This window comes from Amblyraja radiata, chromosome 2 (assembly GCF_010909765.2).
Source record: "Amblyraja radiata isolate CabotCenter1 chromosome 2, sAmbRad1.1.pri, whole genome shotgun sequence".
NCBI lineage: Eukaryota > Metazoa > Chordata > Chondrichthyes > Rajiformes > Rajidae > Amblyraja > Amblyraja radiata.
This window is the reverse complement of record NC_045957.1, coordinates 121,622,848-121,637,791: the sequence shown is the minus strand read 5'-3', so window position 1 is coordinate 121,637,791 and position 14,944 is coordinate 121,622,848. Positions and strand designations below refer to the sequence as shown.

The 14,944-nt window shown below is 45.8% G+C and overlaps 1 protein-coding gene across 2 annotated transcripts in view; it reads left to right on the top strand.

Annotated features, from left to right (window-relative positions):
* The window catches only part of cdyl (chromodomain Y like), a 213,551-nt gene that overhangs the window by 136,186 nt on the left and 62,421 nt on the right, over nt 1–14,944 (top strand). The window contains exon 2 of one of the 2 annotated variants that reach the window (XM_033014634.1): nt 5,025–5,691. The exons of the other annotated variant lie outside the window; for it this stretch is intronic. Coding sequence (XP_032870525.1) covers nt 5,025–5,691 — 667 coding nt within the window. The remainder of the gene's footprint in view (nt 1–5,024; nt 5,692–14,944) is intronic. 2 annotated transcript variants of the gene reach the window in all.

The following is a 14,944-nucleotide window of genomic DNA, read 5'->3' as shown; positions in this document are numbered from 1 at the left end:
TCTCTCTCCCTCCCTTTTTAAAAAGTGGGGTTACATTAGCTACCCTCCAATCCTCAGGAACTACTCCAGAATCTAAAGAGTTTTGAAAAATTATCACTAATGCATCCACTATTTCTGGGGCTACTTCTTTAAGTTCTCTGGGATGCAGCCTATCTGGCCCTGGGGATTTATCGGCCTTTAATCCATTCAATTTGCCTAACACCACTTCCCGGCTAACCTGGATTTCACTCAGTTCCTCCATCTCATTTGACCCCCGGTCCCCTGCTATTTCCGGCAGATTATTTATGTCTTCCTTAGTGAAGACAGAACCAAAGTAGTTATTCAATTGGTCTGCCATGTCCTTGTTCCCCATGATCAATTCACCTGTTTCTGACTGCAAGGGACCTACATTTGTTTTAACTAATCTTTTTCGCTTCACATATCTATAAAAGCTTTTGCAGTCAGTTTTTATGTTCCCTGCCAGTTTTCTTTCATAATCTATTTGTCCTTTCCTAATTAAGCCCTTTGTCCTCCTCTGCTGGACTCTGAATTTCTCCCAGTCCTCTGGTAGGCTGCTTTTTCTGGCTAATTTGTACGCTTCATATTTTGTTTTGATACTATGCCTGATTTCCCTTGTTATCCACGGATGCACTACCTTCCCTGATTTTTTTTTTTGCCAAACTGGGATGAACAATTGTTGTAGTTCATCCATGCAGTCTTTAAATGCCTTCCATTGCATATCCACCGTCAACCCATTAAGAATCAATTGCCAGTCTATCATGGCCAATTCACATCTCATACCCTCAAAGTTACCTTTCTTTAAGTTCAGGACCCTTGTTTCTGAATTAACAATGTCACTCTCCATCCTAATGAAGAACTCAACCATATTATGGTCACTCTTGCCCAAGGGGCCACGCACAACAAGACTGCTAACTAACCCTTCCTCATTACTCAATACCCAATCTAGAATAGCCTGCTCTCTCGTTGGTTCCTCTACATGTTGGTTTAGAAAACTATCCCGCATACATTCCAAGAAATCCTCTTCCTCAGCACCCTTGCCAATTTGATTCACCCAATCTATATGTAGATTGAAGTCACCCATTATAACTGTTTTACCTTTGTTGCACGCATTTCTAATTTCCTGTTTGATGCCATCCCCATCTCCGCTACTATTGTTAGGTGGCCTGTACACAACTCCCACTAGCGTTTTCTGCCCCTTAGTGTTTCGCAGCTCTACCCATATCGATTCCACATCCTCCAAGCTAATGTCCTTCCTTTCTATTGCGTTAATCTGCTCTCTAACCAGCAACGCTACCCCTTTCCCTTTCTGTCTATCCCTCCTGAATATTGAATATCCCTGGATGTTCAGCTCCCAGCCTTGGTCACCCTGGAGCCATGTCTCCGTGATCCCAACTATATCATAGTCATTAATAGCTATCTGCACATTCAACTCATCCACCTTATTACGAATGCTCCTTGCATTGAGACACAAAGCCTTCAGGCTTGTTTTTACAACACTCTTACACTTTATACAATTATGTTGAAAAGTAGCCCTTTTTGATTTTTGTCCTGGCCTGCCACTTTTACTTTTCACCTTGCTACCTATTGCTTCTACCCTCATTTTACACCCCTCTGTCTCTCCGCTCGCACATTTAAGGAACCTTTTCCCTTTAACTCCATCCTCAACTATCCCATTTGACACCCCACCCCCCTTATTCAGTTTAAAACCACCCGTGTAGCAGTGGCAAACCTGCCTGCCAGAATGCTGGTCCCCCACCTGTTAAGATGCAATCCGTCCCTTTTGTACAGCCCCCCCTTACCCCAAAACAGATCCCAGTGATCTAAGAATCTAAATCCCTGCCCCGTGCACCAGTTCCTCAGCCACACGTTCAGGTTCCGTATCTCCCTGTTCCTGCTCTCGCCAGCACGAGGAACTGGAAGCAAACCGGAGATAACAACCCTGGAGGTCCTGCTTTTCAGCATTTTTCCGAGCTCTCTAAAGTCACGCTGCAGAATATTCATCCCCTTCTTTCCGACATCATTTGTTTGATGCACTACGACTTCCGGCTGTTCACCTTCGCCCTTGAGGATTTTCTGCACTCTGTCCATGACATCCTGGATCCTGGCACCAGGAAGGCAGCACACCATCCTCGCATCCCGTCTGTTGCCGCAGAAACCCCTGTCCGTACCTCTCACAATGGAGTCTCCCACTACAATGGCGTTGCCTGACTTTGGCTTATTTGGTTTTGGCTCAACAGCCCTGTTTGCATCGCAAGCCAATCCGCCGCTCAGTGTAACAACGTCTTCTGTCCTGACAGCTTCTAAGTGGGTGAACCTGTTCACAAGAGGTAGAACACCCGGGGATGTTTGCATTCCATGCTTCCCTCCCTTTCTCACCGTCTCCCACCTTCTCTCTTCCAGTACCTTGGGTGTAACAATCTTGCTGTAGGACTTGTCGAGGAACGACTCAGTTTCTCGGACGAACCTGAGGTCATCCACTTGCTTCTCCAGTTCCCCAACACGGTCCTTCAGGAGCTCTACCTGGATGCACTTCTCGCATTTGTAGCAGCCAGAGGCACCTGCAGTGTCCTTGACCTCCCACATACTGCAAGCATCACACCGAATCAGCTTGCCTGACATCTCCTTCTTTCGTCTCTCCCTCTCCAGTGTTTTGGTAAGCCTCCTCTCCTCAGCCCTCGAGCCAAAGACTCTCGAGCCAAAGACTCACACTTTTCTCACAGGGCACTTCACTCACTGCCGCTCCCTAATAGCTGTCTTGCTTATATTGACTGATAAATTGCCTAATTTACCAATTTACAAACCAAATTCCTCAGTTTTCAACTGTTTTCCCCCCTCTGACTCACTTCCCTCCTCCCACTTGGGCTAGAGCCAATCAGTGTTTTCTCTTGCTAAACTTCTCCTGCTGTTGCTTCCAAAACTACAACAGCTCTGAGTCCCAAATCTACAGCAGCTCTGAGTATACATTCTGTTTTTTTTCACATAATTTTCTTTTGAGCTTGTTATTCTACTGACCCTGCTGTTCCACAAAGGTTTTGTTAAATGTCTTTGTCCAGTTTACAAGTGTAGTTTTTAGTTTCGAGATACAGTGCGGAAATAGGCCCTTTGACCCGTCGAGTCCACGCAGAACCAGAGATCCCCGCACATTTACACTATCCTACACTAGGGACAATTTTTACATTAATACCAAGCCAATTAACCTAAAAAATAGCACGTCTTTGGAGCGTGGGAGGAAACCGAAGATCTCGGAGAAAACCCACGCAGGTCACGGGGAGAGCGTACAGTCAAGCATCCGTAGCCAGGATGGAACCCGGGTCTCTGGCGCTTTAAGTCAGCAACTCTACCGTTGCGCCACCGTGCCGCCCGTAGTGTTATTTTTAATTTTAAGTAGTCCAATTGGTGGGTGGCAGCTCAGTAGTGACAATTGAAGTATTTTGTTATGTGTAAGTACCAAAAGGATTGATGATTATGAGACGCCAATGAAATACCAAATAGAAATGGCATTTGTTTTGGGGGCTGCAGGGGGTTAAAATGACACTCATGTTAGAAATCTGAAACTAATCTGTCTAGTTTCTAGATTTTGTTCATTTTTAGATAATCAATTGAGCTTTCCACCCCACCTCGGTACACATGACAATAAACTAGAACTGAATTGCATTTTGAGAGTAAGATTATTAAAACGACTGCATTGCATAGAACTAATCGTAGCAACTATATATTTATTATCGCCAATAATAAGGTGTTTTAGTCTTGAGGAAGGGGTTTAAGAAGAGGAAATGTCAGTGGCATTTTGAAAGAACTGCAGATGCTGGAAAATCGAAGGTAGACAAAATTGCTGGAGAAACTCAGCGGGTGCGGCAGCATCTATGGAGCAAAGGAAATAGGCAACGTTTCGGGCCGAAACCCTTCTTCAGACTGATGCACGTGGGTGGGGGGGGGGGCGGGAAGAAGAAAGGAAGAGGAAGAGCCAGAGGGCTGAGGGAAAGCTGAGAAGGGGAGGAGACAGCAAGGGCTACCGGAAATTGAAGAAGTCAATGTTCAGGCCACCGGGATGCTTTCTGCCCAAGCGGAATATGAGGTGCTGCTCCTCCAGTTTACGGTGGTCCTCACTCTGGCCATGGAGGAGGCCCAGGACAGAAAGGTCAGATTGGGAATGGGAGGGGGAGTTGAAGTGCTGAGCCACCAGGAGATCAGGTTGGTTATTGCGGACCGAGCGAGTCATGTAATTTGTTATGACCAAGGAATAAAATATTGTCGTGATATTATAGATCAGTGTCAAATCGGGTAAGAAGTATAATGGAAAAGGCATAAATGTTCGACTCTTTTCATTGAACATCGAAATGTTCACTTTTTTTTCAAATGTAAAGTTTGTCTTATCACCATATAACTTAACAGGGAGCCCAGGCGGAATTCCGTGCTCTTTTCCAGTTCTGCGCCTTTCCATTTTCCAGTGTAAGGTGGGTATGGTTGCGATCAATGGTCCGACTTGAGCCTCAGCCTTTGCCTGCTGCTGATGTGTGTTATTGTCTGGCCAATATGGTTCCTTCCATTCCTACAATTCCTGTTGCACTAGTGGTAAGCTGTTGCAGTTTGCATGTATGTTGTTCTATCCAAAGGTGTGGCATCAAATTTAATAGTATGTAGATTATAAACCTGTTATGTGTGGCCGTCCTGAGGGGGGGAGGGGGAGCAGAGGAGGACCCGGCTGGCGGGGGGGACCGCCGTGAGGGAGCGTGGGGGTGGGATGAACGAAGGTGGACTAGGCGTGCGACACTTTGCAACTTTAAGCGCCCTTTATGTGTCGACTATTTGCATACCTTGGGCATGCAAGCAATGAATTTCGCTGCGACTTGTCACTTGAGTCATTCATACTTTGTGAGATATTAAAGTTTGAACATAATCCACGTTCTGGTAATTTACTAGACAAACTCCTTTAAGACCAGCAGTGTAGTTGTGCCGTTCATTATTTAGTGCATAATCCACAGCAAGTTCTGTGTCACTGATTCCTGTGTTTCCTGATTTAATAGGTAGAGAGAATTGTGGCCAAGAGGAAAAATAAAAAGGGGCGAACTGAGTACTTGGTCCGGTGGAAAGGTTATGACAGTGATGATGACACATGGGAACCAGAACATCATCTGGTGAACTGTGAGGAGTATATTCTGGAGTTTAACAGGCAGCACAGTGATAAGCAGAAAGACGGACACATTTCCAGAGCAAACAAGCATTCTTTAAACAATGCTCGCAAACAAATATCCAGGTCAACCAACAGTTCTCTATCAAAGTCTTCTCCCAGATCACCAGGAATTGGTAAAGACTCTGACTCAAAAAGCTCAAGCCAGTTCTTGTCAAGTCACCAGAAATTCCGCAAAACCAGCTCGCAACCTTTCTCCAGTAGGAAGACAATGGACCTCACTAAATCGGGCATCAAAATCCTGGTTCCCAGAAGCCCTCTAAAGAATAGGATAGTGATTGATGGTTTTCAGGATGCCTCGTCAGATACATTTGATCAAATGGAACAGAATCCAGACTCTATAGCGCCAGATCTGGCCATTGAGAAGTCATTCGGGACTCTGCTGGTCCCTGGAACAGAGAGAGCACGAATGGGAACCAGGCCAAGAACACAGCCATCGTCACCACAGCTGCCACTGCCAGTCACAGGAGCCATGGCTTCTGCATTATCATTCAATGGAAAAGGTAAGTGTGAATGTGCTTCCATTATTATTTGTTTTAAGAAAAGTGGAGTATTTGTCCATGCAATTATTATTACACAATTCCATGTGATTTTACTTGTAACTTCAAAGCCTGGATATTACGCTACGTGGAGCTGTAATGCAATGACATGTAGTTCATTCAATTCCCAACCAAAAATTCCTTGCCGCTACACAGCCAATCCCCGACTAGTTGCCACAGTGATAGCTGTGATAGATTATTTTTTAAATTGGCCTCCCCAAACCTCGTACAAACAAAACATCCATGAGAATAAAGTGTGCTTTTAATTCCCCCTGTGATTCTTGGCATAACCTTCACAGGTCATTATGATGGACTGGCAGGATGTGTGATCAGTATTTCTCAGGGTAGAATGATAGGACCTCACCTGGAATATTGAGATATGCTATATGAAATATGAATATCAACTTCTCTAACTTCAAGTAACCCGCTTTCCCTCTCTCTCCATCCCTCCCCATCCTAGTTCTCCGACCAGTCTGCCTGTCTTCTTGATTAAATGTTATTGTTGTATGCCTTGCCTTCACCTTTCCCCAACCCAGCTAACAATGATCTGTTCTACATTTTCCTTGACCTTCGTCCCCTTTGATCTCTCGTTTTCACGTCTTACCCTTCCATATCTCGTTTCCCTCTCCCCCAATGCTCTGTCTGAAGAAAGGTCTCGACCCGAATCGTGACCCATCCCTTCTCTCCAGAGATGCTGCCTGTCCTGAGTTTCTCCAGCATTTTGTGTCTGTCCTCATTGAAACAAGCCTTCTCTGTACTCTTGTGTTTTGAACCATTAAGGTGTTATTTTAATAAATATGATGGTACTAATTCTAGTTCTTCAGAGTTGGGATGGAAAAGTAAATTTGACTAAGAGTTTGCAGGTTTTTACATCTAATTCATGTTCATAAGAGGTGGGATGGAAAAGTAAATTTGACAGAGAGTTTGCCAAACTTTACATTTCATCTCAGTTTTGACAATTGTATTCTGGTATGGAATGGAATGGAATGCTATTTATTGTCATTCAAACCTAGATTTGAACGAAATTTCATTTCTACAGACATTTCTACGGTCATCAAAGCATACACGTGAGAATCAGCCACGTTTTTTTTTAAAGGAAAAACTAATAATCAGATGTTGAAGGAAACATTGCCTCTATTTTTATTAATAATAATGTCCATTATTTTTATTTTCTGCACTAAAAATCACTTGTATAGTTACTTGCATTCATGTATTTATTAATTTCAATTACTGTTTGTTTCTCATTAAGTCAATGCAGCTTGAACTTTGGGTTATGGCAATTTGTGAGCAAGATAGCCTGGCCAATAGATCAAAACATAATGTTTAACGATGTTCTCAGTCGTCTGAGTGCTTTCCATGATCTATCTTTGCCCAAGTTTTGGTCATCTACTGTAATATCTCATTATGTGATTCAATGCCTCTTTTTTTTAATGTTACTGTGAAGATGTTATTACATTCAACATGCTGCATAACTATTGTAGATTACATAAAATCTGAATTTGAAATTACTCCTTGATTTCTTGTGACATCTCTCAGTGTTCTTTGCAGCACTCTTTCTATGGCTAGGTACTTTTTGTAATTTTGCATTTTACAGATATTTTCAATTTGTTACTCCTCTGGACTTTTGTTGTACAAAAGTCTGTATGTAGCTGAGCTCTTGAAAGTTATTCCAATATCCAACATTTATTTCCATCTGCTAATAGTATCTGAAAGGTAGGTGTGAGAATAAAGTATATATTTTTTGGCTTTACTTAAAGATATTTTTCAATGTCATGAGTGAATGTTCCTGCAACTTAAACTCCTCTTCACACTATTTAATTGACCAAGTTTATATGAAATTGAAAGATTATTTGTATAAAAGATTAGCACGGTGAACTTGTACATTTTTTTACAGCTTCTGTATCATAATAGAAACAGAGAAACATAGAAAATAGGTGCAGGATGAGGCCATTCGGCCCCGATTCATTGTGATCAAGGCTGATCGTCCCCAATCAATAATCCGTGCCTGCCTTCTCCCCATATTCCTTGATTCCACCAGCCCCTAGAGCTCTATCTAACTCTCTTAATTCCATCCACTGTCCTCTGTGGCAGGGAATTCCACAAATTCACAACTCTCTGGGTGAAATTTTGTTTTCTCACCTCAGTCTTAAATGGCCTCCTCTTTATTCTAAGACTGTGGCCCCTGGTGCTAGACTCGCCCAACATTGGGAACATTTTTTCTGCATCTAGCCTGTTCAGTCCTTTTATAATTTTATATGTTTCTATAAGATTCCCCCTCATCCTTCCAAACTCCAGTGAATACAAGCCTAGTCTTTTCAATCTTTCCTCATATGACAGTCCCGCCATCCCGGGGATCAATCTTGTGAACCTACGCTGCACTGCCTCAATCACAAGGATGTCCTTCCTCAAATTAGGACCAAAACTGTGCACAATACTCCAGATGTGGTCTTACCAGAGCCCCATACAAATGCAGAAGAACCTCTCTACTCCTATACTGAAATCCTCTTGTAAAGCAGGGTAGAATGATAATTTCCGGGATTCTAGTGTTTAGGTTCTCATGCTGGATGTGGCAAGTGACTGGATGTTGAAAGAGTGGATGGTTTTGGAAAGTTTTAGGTAGATAACGCGCATTCTTCCTATTCCGTGTAGTTTTTTTAAAGATACAACGTGGAAAACAAGCCCTTCTGCCCTCTTAGTCCATGCCGACCAATAATCGCCTGCTCGCAAAAGTTCATGTGATAGGAGCCAAATTAGGGCATTTGGCCCATCAAGTCTATTCCGTCATTCATTCATGGCTGATCTATCTTCCCCTCTCAACCTCATTCTCCTGCCTTCTCCCCATAATCCCTGACACCCATGCTAATAAAGAATCTATTAATCTTTGCCTTAAGAATACCCGCTGACTTGGCCTCCACAACCTTCTGTGGCAGTGAATTCCATGGATTCACCACCCTCTGACTAAAGGAATTCATAGACATTCTAACATGAACATGAACATGCATGCCTTGAACTCTTGTCATTACACTTTGCTGCCATCCCTTTGCCCCTAAACAGCCTACTCCAAACAACTTTAGTAAGTTCCGGTCTAAGACCATCAAAGTTGGCTGTGCCCCATTTAAAATGTTTAACATGGACCTGCCCTGTCTTTATCCATAACTATTTTATAGATAAAACAATGGTTGATCGTACGATCACTTGCCCTTCCCAATTTCCCAAATGTAATGATCCAAGAGGCCTTTAGATAGACACATGGAAGTACTGTTTATGATCTCTCTCTGTCGATCTCTCTCTCTCTCTCCCTCTCCCTCTCCCTCGCTCTCTCTGGCTCTCTCTCTCTCTCTCTCACTGTGTCTCTGTCTCTCTCTCTCTCTGCCTCTCTCTCTGTCTGTCTCTCTCTCTCTCTCTCCCTCTCTCTCTCTCTCCCTCTGCCTGCCTCTGTCTGCCACTGTCTGCCACTGTCTGCCACTGTCTGCCTCTGTCTGCCTCTGTCTGTCTCAGCCTCCCTCTGTCTCCCTCTGTCTCTGTCTCCCTCTGTCTCCATCAATTTCAAGTAACCCCCGAATGTCCCCCACTCCCCTCCCCCATCCACTGTTTGCATCCTTGCATCCTTCCATTATCATCTCTCCCCCTGCTATGAAGGGGACATTATGGGCTCCACCCTTGGTCATCTGTTGCCAGTGCTGCCTTGCTCTGGCCCTTTCTTACCTCCAGTTCCGTCCCCTCCCTCTACTTTCGATCTGAAGAAGGGTCTCGACCTGAAATGTCGCCCATCCTTTATCTCCAGAGCTGCTGCCCGACCCGCTGGGTTACTCCAGCTTTTTGTGTCTATCTCTGGTATAAACCAACATCTGCGGTTCCTTCCTCCGTATCATTACTGGAAGACACGTGAATCTGTGGAATTCTCTGCCTCAGAAGGCAGTGGAGGCTGATTCACTGAATGTATTCAAAAGAGAGTTAGATAGAGCTCTTAGGGCTCGCGGAATCAAGTGATATGGGGAGAAGGCAGGAACGGGGTACTGATTGGGGATGATCAGCCATGATCACAGTGAATGGCGGTGCTGGCTTGAAGGGCCGAACGGCCTCCTCCTGCACCTATTGTCTATTGTCTATAGGCATGGATAGAAAACTATTTGGGTCGGGAATTTTTTCAGACTCATCTCCAGACCTGAAACAACCTGCATTTATGCTCCATTAGAATCCTAAATTATACCCTGTAAGGCCAGGCTATTAATAAATTATGCAAAAAGAACAGTGACCCAAATACCAATCTGCAATACGTCACGATGCATTTATCCAGTGTGGAAAAAGCACCGTTCAGCAAAAGCTTGCTTTCTGTGAATTGGGCCATTTTTCACCATATGTCATTCCCTCTTGGTCCCATACGGTTTAATTTTGGCATAGGGCCTTTATTCTACAAATGCCTTTTCAAGGCTATACATACATGAAGCACAGCCTCTTCAGCTCTCTCCACTTCATTGTAAACCTCGAGCAAGTTAAATACAATGTTCAACTGTCAATTTATTTGACAATATTTTTTCCATTGACATTTAATTTTGTTGCTAAAAGTATCTTCACTACTGCATTGGTCGTGAGGACATCAGTCACTGAAAGTAAACATGCAGGTACAACAGGCAGTGAAGGAAGCTAATGGCATGTTGGCCTTCATAATGAGAGGAGTTGAGAATAAGGAGCAAAGAGGAGTATTGTGTGCAGTTTTAGTCTTCAAATTTGAGGAAGCACATTCTTGCTATTGCGGGAATGCAGCGCAGATTCACGAGGTAAATTCCCGGGATGGCGGGACTATCATATGATGAAAGAATGGAGCGGCTGGGCTTGTATTCACTGGAATTTAGTGGGATTAGAGGGGATCTTATAGAATCATATAAAATTATGAAGGGTTTGGACACGCTAGATGCATGTTCCCGATGTTGGGGGAGTCCAGAACCAGGGGCCACAGTTTAAGAATAAGGGGTAGGCCACTTAGAACGGAGATGAGGAAAACCTTTTTCACACAGTTGTGAATTTGTCGAGTTCTCTGCCTCAGAAGGCAGTGGAGTCCGATTTACTAGATGCATTCAAAAGAGAGTTAGATAGAGCTCTTAGGGCTAACGGAATCAAGGGATATGGGGAGACAGCAGGAACGGGGTACTGATTGTGGATGATCACTAACGATTCGGCTAGTTCGAAGGGCCGAATGGCCTACTCCTGCATCTATTGTCTCTGTATCTATATATCTCTATGTTGATCACTAGGTATCCCATTTTTGAGCAGGGCTGTCCTTCAGTCATCTTACACCACTTCCTTATCCAAGAAGGTTTCGCTGTCTTTCCTTCTGTCAACAACCTCAAATGCACGTTGCCAAGACTGCGTGATTTATTTTTAGAGATACAGCACGGAAACTGGCCCATCAGCCTATCGAATCCACGTCGACCAGCGATCCTTGCACACTAATACTATCCTACACACGAGGGACAATTTACAATTATACTAAGGCAATTAACCTATAAACCCGCATGTCTTTGGAGTGTGGGAGAAAACCGGAGATCCTGGAGAAAACTCACTCGGGTCACAGGGAGAACGTACAAACTCCGTACAGACAGCGCCCGTCGTTATGATTGAACCCCGGTCTCTGGCGCTGTGAGGCTGCAACTCTGCCGCTGCGACACCGTGCCACCCCCTTCTCCTGAGTCTCGCCCCAACCTTCTCAATGTCTTTGTCACTTTTATATCCTGTTTCTTTACTAATTCATTAAAATAACAGCTTAAGAAATTAACCTGGGAGCTCAGCTAATAGAAACACACACCTTCATGCGACTGGAGTAACTGGGATTAATCAAGGATAATCTTCATGGCTTTACTGAAGGGACATCCTTCCTAACTAAATGTGATTGCATTGTTTTAAAGTGATGTGTTGATGAGCTTTGTGTGTTTCAAAGAATTTAGAAACCTTTGGATAGGGCCCCTGATGAGAGAATTCTCAAAAGGTTGATTGCCCAGAGGGCTCAGGGGAGTTTGGAAAATTGGATCTGAAATTGGCTTGCTATTTGAAGGTAGAGGTTGCTGATAGAAGGTTTTTTTTTTTGCCTTTGGAAGCATGTGTAGTGGATGATCAGTGCTGGGACCCTTGTTTAGGAAAGAACTGCAGATGCTGGTTTAAATCGACGATAGACACAAAATGCTGGAGTAACTCAGTGGGACAGGCAGCAACTCTGGACGTTTCGGGTCTGGACCTTTCTATAGACTGATGTCAGGGGAGAGGGAGATACATAGATAAGGAAGTGTGAGGGGTGAAAATAAGACAAAGGGAATGGAGATCAAGGAAAATGTAGAACAGATCATTGTTAGCTGGAATAGTAACAAAAAGCTGGAGTAACTCCGCGGACTTCAGATTCAGACTCTGAAGAAGGGTCTCGACCTTAAACATCACCCATTCCTTCTCTCCAGCTTTTTGTGTCTATCTTAGGTTTAAACTAGCATCTGCAGTTCCTTCTTATACATCAGCATGGGACCTTTGTTGATAGGTGTATACATTGATGGGGATGTGAGTGTAAGGTGTCCCTTGGTAAGTTTACAGGTGACTTGAAGTATATTGATGGTGTTGATAATTAATTTGTTAAACAATATTGACGATTGATAAAATGGGCAGAACAATAACGGATGGAAGTTAATCCAGAAACATGAAAGACTAATAAGGCTAGAGGGAGACTGGAGGGAGGCACGTGTTGTGCCTCTATTCATAAAAGGGCCGCAGGGAAAATGTTGGGAACTATAGGCTCTTAACATCTGATATTGGCAAGTTACTAGAGGATATTCTGAGGGATAGGATATGCAGGCATTTAGACGGACAAAAGCTGATTAGGGATGGTCAGCATGAATTTGTACGTGGGAGGTCGTGTCTCACAAATCTGCGAGTCTTTTTGAAGGCCTAACCAAAAAGGTGTAGATGATGCATAGATGGACTTCACCAAAGCATTCGACAAAGTTCCACATGGTAGGCTGCTCTGGAAGCTTAGTTCACATTTAGATCCAAGGAGAGATGGCTGAATGGATAGAAAATTGGCTTCATGGAAGGAAGCAGAGGGTGATGGTGGAATGGACTGGAGGCCTGGATGTAATCAGTGGTGTGCTTCAGGGTTCGGTGCTGGGCCCGTTACTGTTTGTCACCTATATCAATGATTTGGGTGAGAACATACACGGCGAGATTAGCAAGTTTGCTGATGACACAAAAGTGGGTGGTTTTGCAGACAATGAAGATGGTTGTGAAAGATTGCAGCAGGATCTGGATCGATTGGCCAGGTGGGCAGAGGAATGGTTGATGGAATTTAATACAGAGAAAAGTGGGGTTGCATTTTGGGACGTCTAACAAGGGCAGGACCCACACAGTGAATGGTAGGGCATCAGGAAGTGTTGGAGAGCAGACCTAGACCTGGGGTTCTGACATCCGTCACCATGAAGTGCTTCATGGCTAGTCATGCATTATGACTGGCCATTAAGGCCATGAAGATCCCACCACCGTTCACATTTTCTTGTCCCCATCCCTTCCGCTGGAGAGCTCATTCACCCTCTGCAACTCCTTGGTTCGCACATCTCTCTCATCCAATCCATCCCTTCCCCAGGTACATTCCCTTGCAACCGCAAGAGACGTGACACCTGTACCTATACCTCCTCCGGGACCTCCATCCAGTGATCCCAGCAGTCCTTCCAAGTGAGACAGAGGTTCAGGTGCACCTCCTCTCACCTCATCTACTGCACCTGGTGTTCACAATGTGATTTCCTTTACATCATCAGTCACAAGGGTAGACTCAAAAGTGCTGGAGAAACTCAGCGGGTGCAGCAGCATCTATGGAGCAAAGGAAATAGGCAACGTTTCGGGCCACCCCCCTCACCCCACCCCCCTCACCTCACCCCCTCACCTCACCCCCCACCACCTACCCTCCTCACCTCACCCCCCCCCCTCACCCCACCCCCCTCACTCCACCCCACCCCACCCCTCCACCCCACCCCACCCCACCCCCTCACCCGAACCCCCTCACCCCAACCCTCCGCACCCCCACCCCCCTCACTCCCACCCCCCTCACCCCAACCCCCCGCACCCCAACCCCCCTCACCCCAACAACCTCACCCCACCCGTCCTCACCCCACCCCCTCACCTCACCCCCATCACCCCAACCCCCCACCCCCCTCACCCCAACCCCCCCACCCCCTCCCCCTCACCCTCACCCACCACCCTCACCCCAACCCCCTCACCCAACCCCCCGCACCCCAACCCCGCTCACTCCCCCCCTCCCCCAACCCCGCGCACCCCACCCCCCTCACACCCACCCCCCCACTCCAACAACCTCACCCCACCCGTCCCAACCCCCCGTCCTCACCTCACCCGCCATCACTCCCACCCCACACACCAACCACCACCCCCCCCACCCCCAACCCCCCCCCCCACCCACCCTCCCCCTCACCTCACACCTCTCATCCCAACCCCCCCCTCACCCCCACCCCCCTAACCCAACCCCCCCTCACCCATACCCCCCCTCACCCCCCACCCCCCCTCACCCCAACCCACTTCACCCCAACCCACTGCACCCCAACCCCCCTCACCACAATCAGCACAATCTGAAGAAGGGTCCCAGCCCCAAACGACACCTTCCAATGTGCCCCAGAGATGCTGTCTGACCCGCTGTGTTTTTGTTCCCTCTGCAATTCATCCACTGTTGTAATACACAGAACATGGAACAGTACAGCACAGGAACAAAGTCGAACACCATGCTGTGAAACTGATCTCACCTGCCTGTGCATGATCCATATCTCTCTATTCCCTGCACTGCCATATGCCCATCCAAAAAGCCTTTAAAATGCCACTATAGTACCTGCCTCCACCACCACCCCTTGCAAGTGTGTTCCAGGCCCCCACCACTCAAAATGTGTAAAACAAAACTTGTCCTGCACATCACCGTTACTGTCCCCCCCCCCTTCCTCCATTCTGCCATCTAGCAGGTTGGCTGGATGGCAGAAGGCAAAAGGGAGCCTTTTCAGGTTGGCTGCCAGTGACTAGCGGAGTTATGCAGGGCCCGGTGCTGTGGCCGCTACTCTTCACGTTGTATATTAACGATTTGGACGAGGGGATTGAAGGCTTTGTGACCAAGTTCGTGGATGATACAAAAATAGGTGGAGGGGCAGGTAGTGTAGAGAAAGCAGGCACTCTGCAGAAGGATTTGGACAGT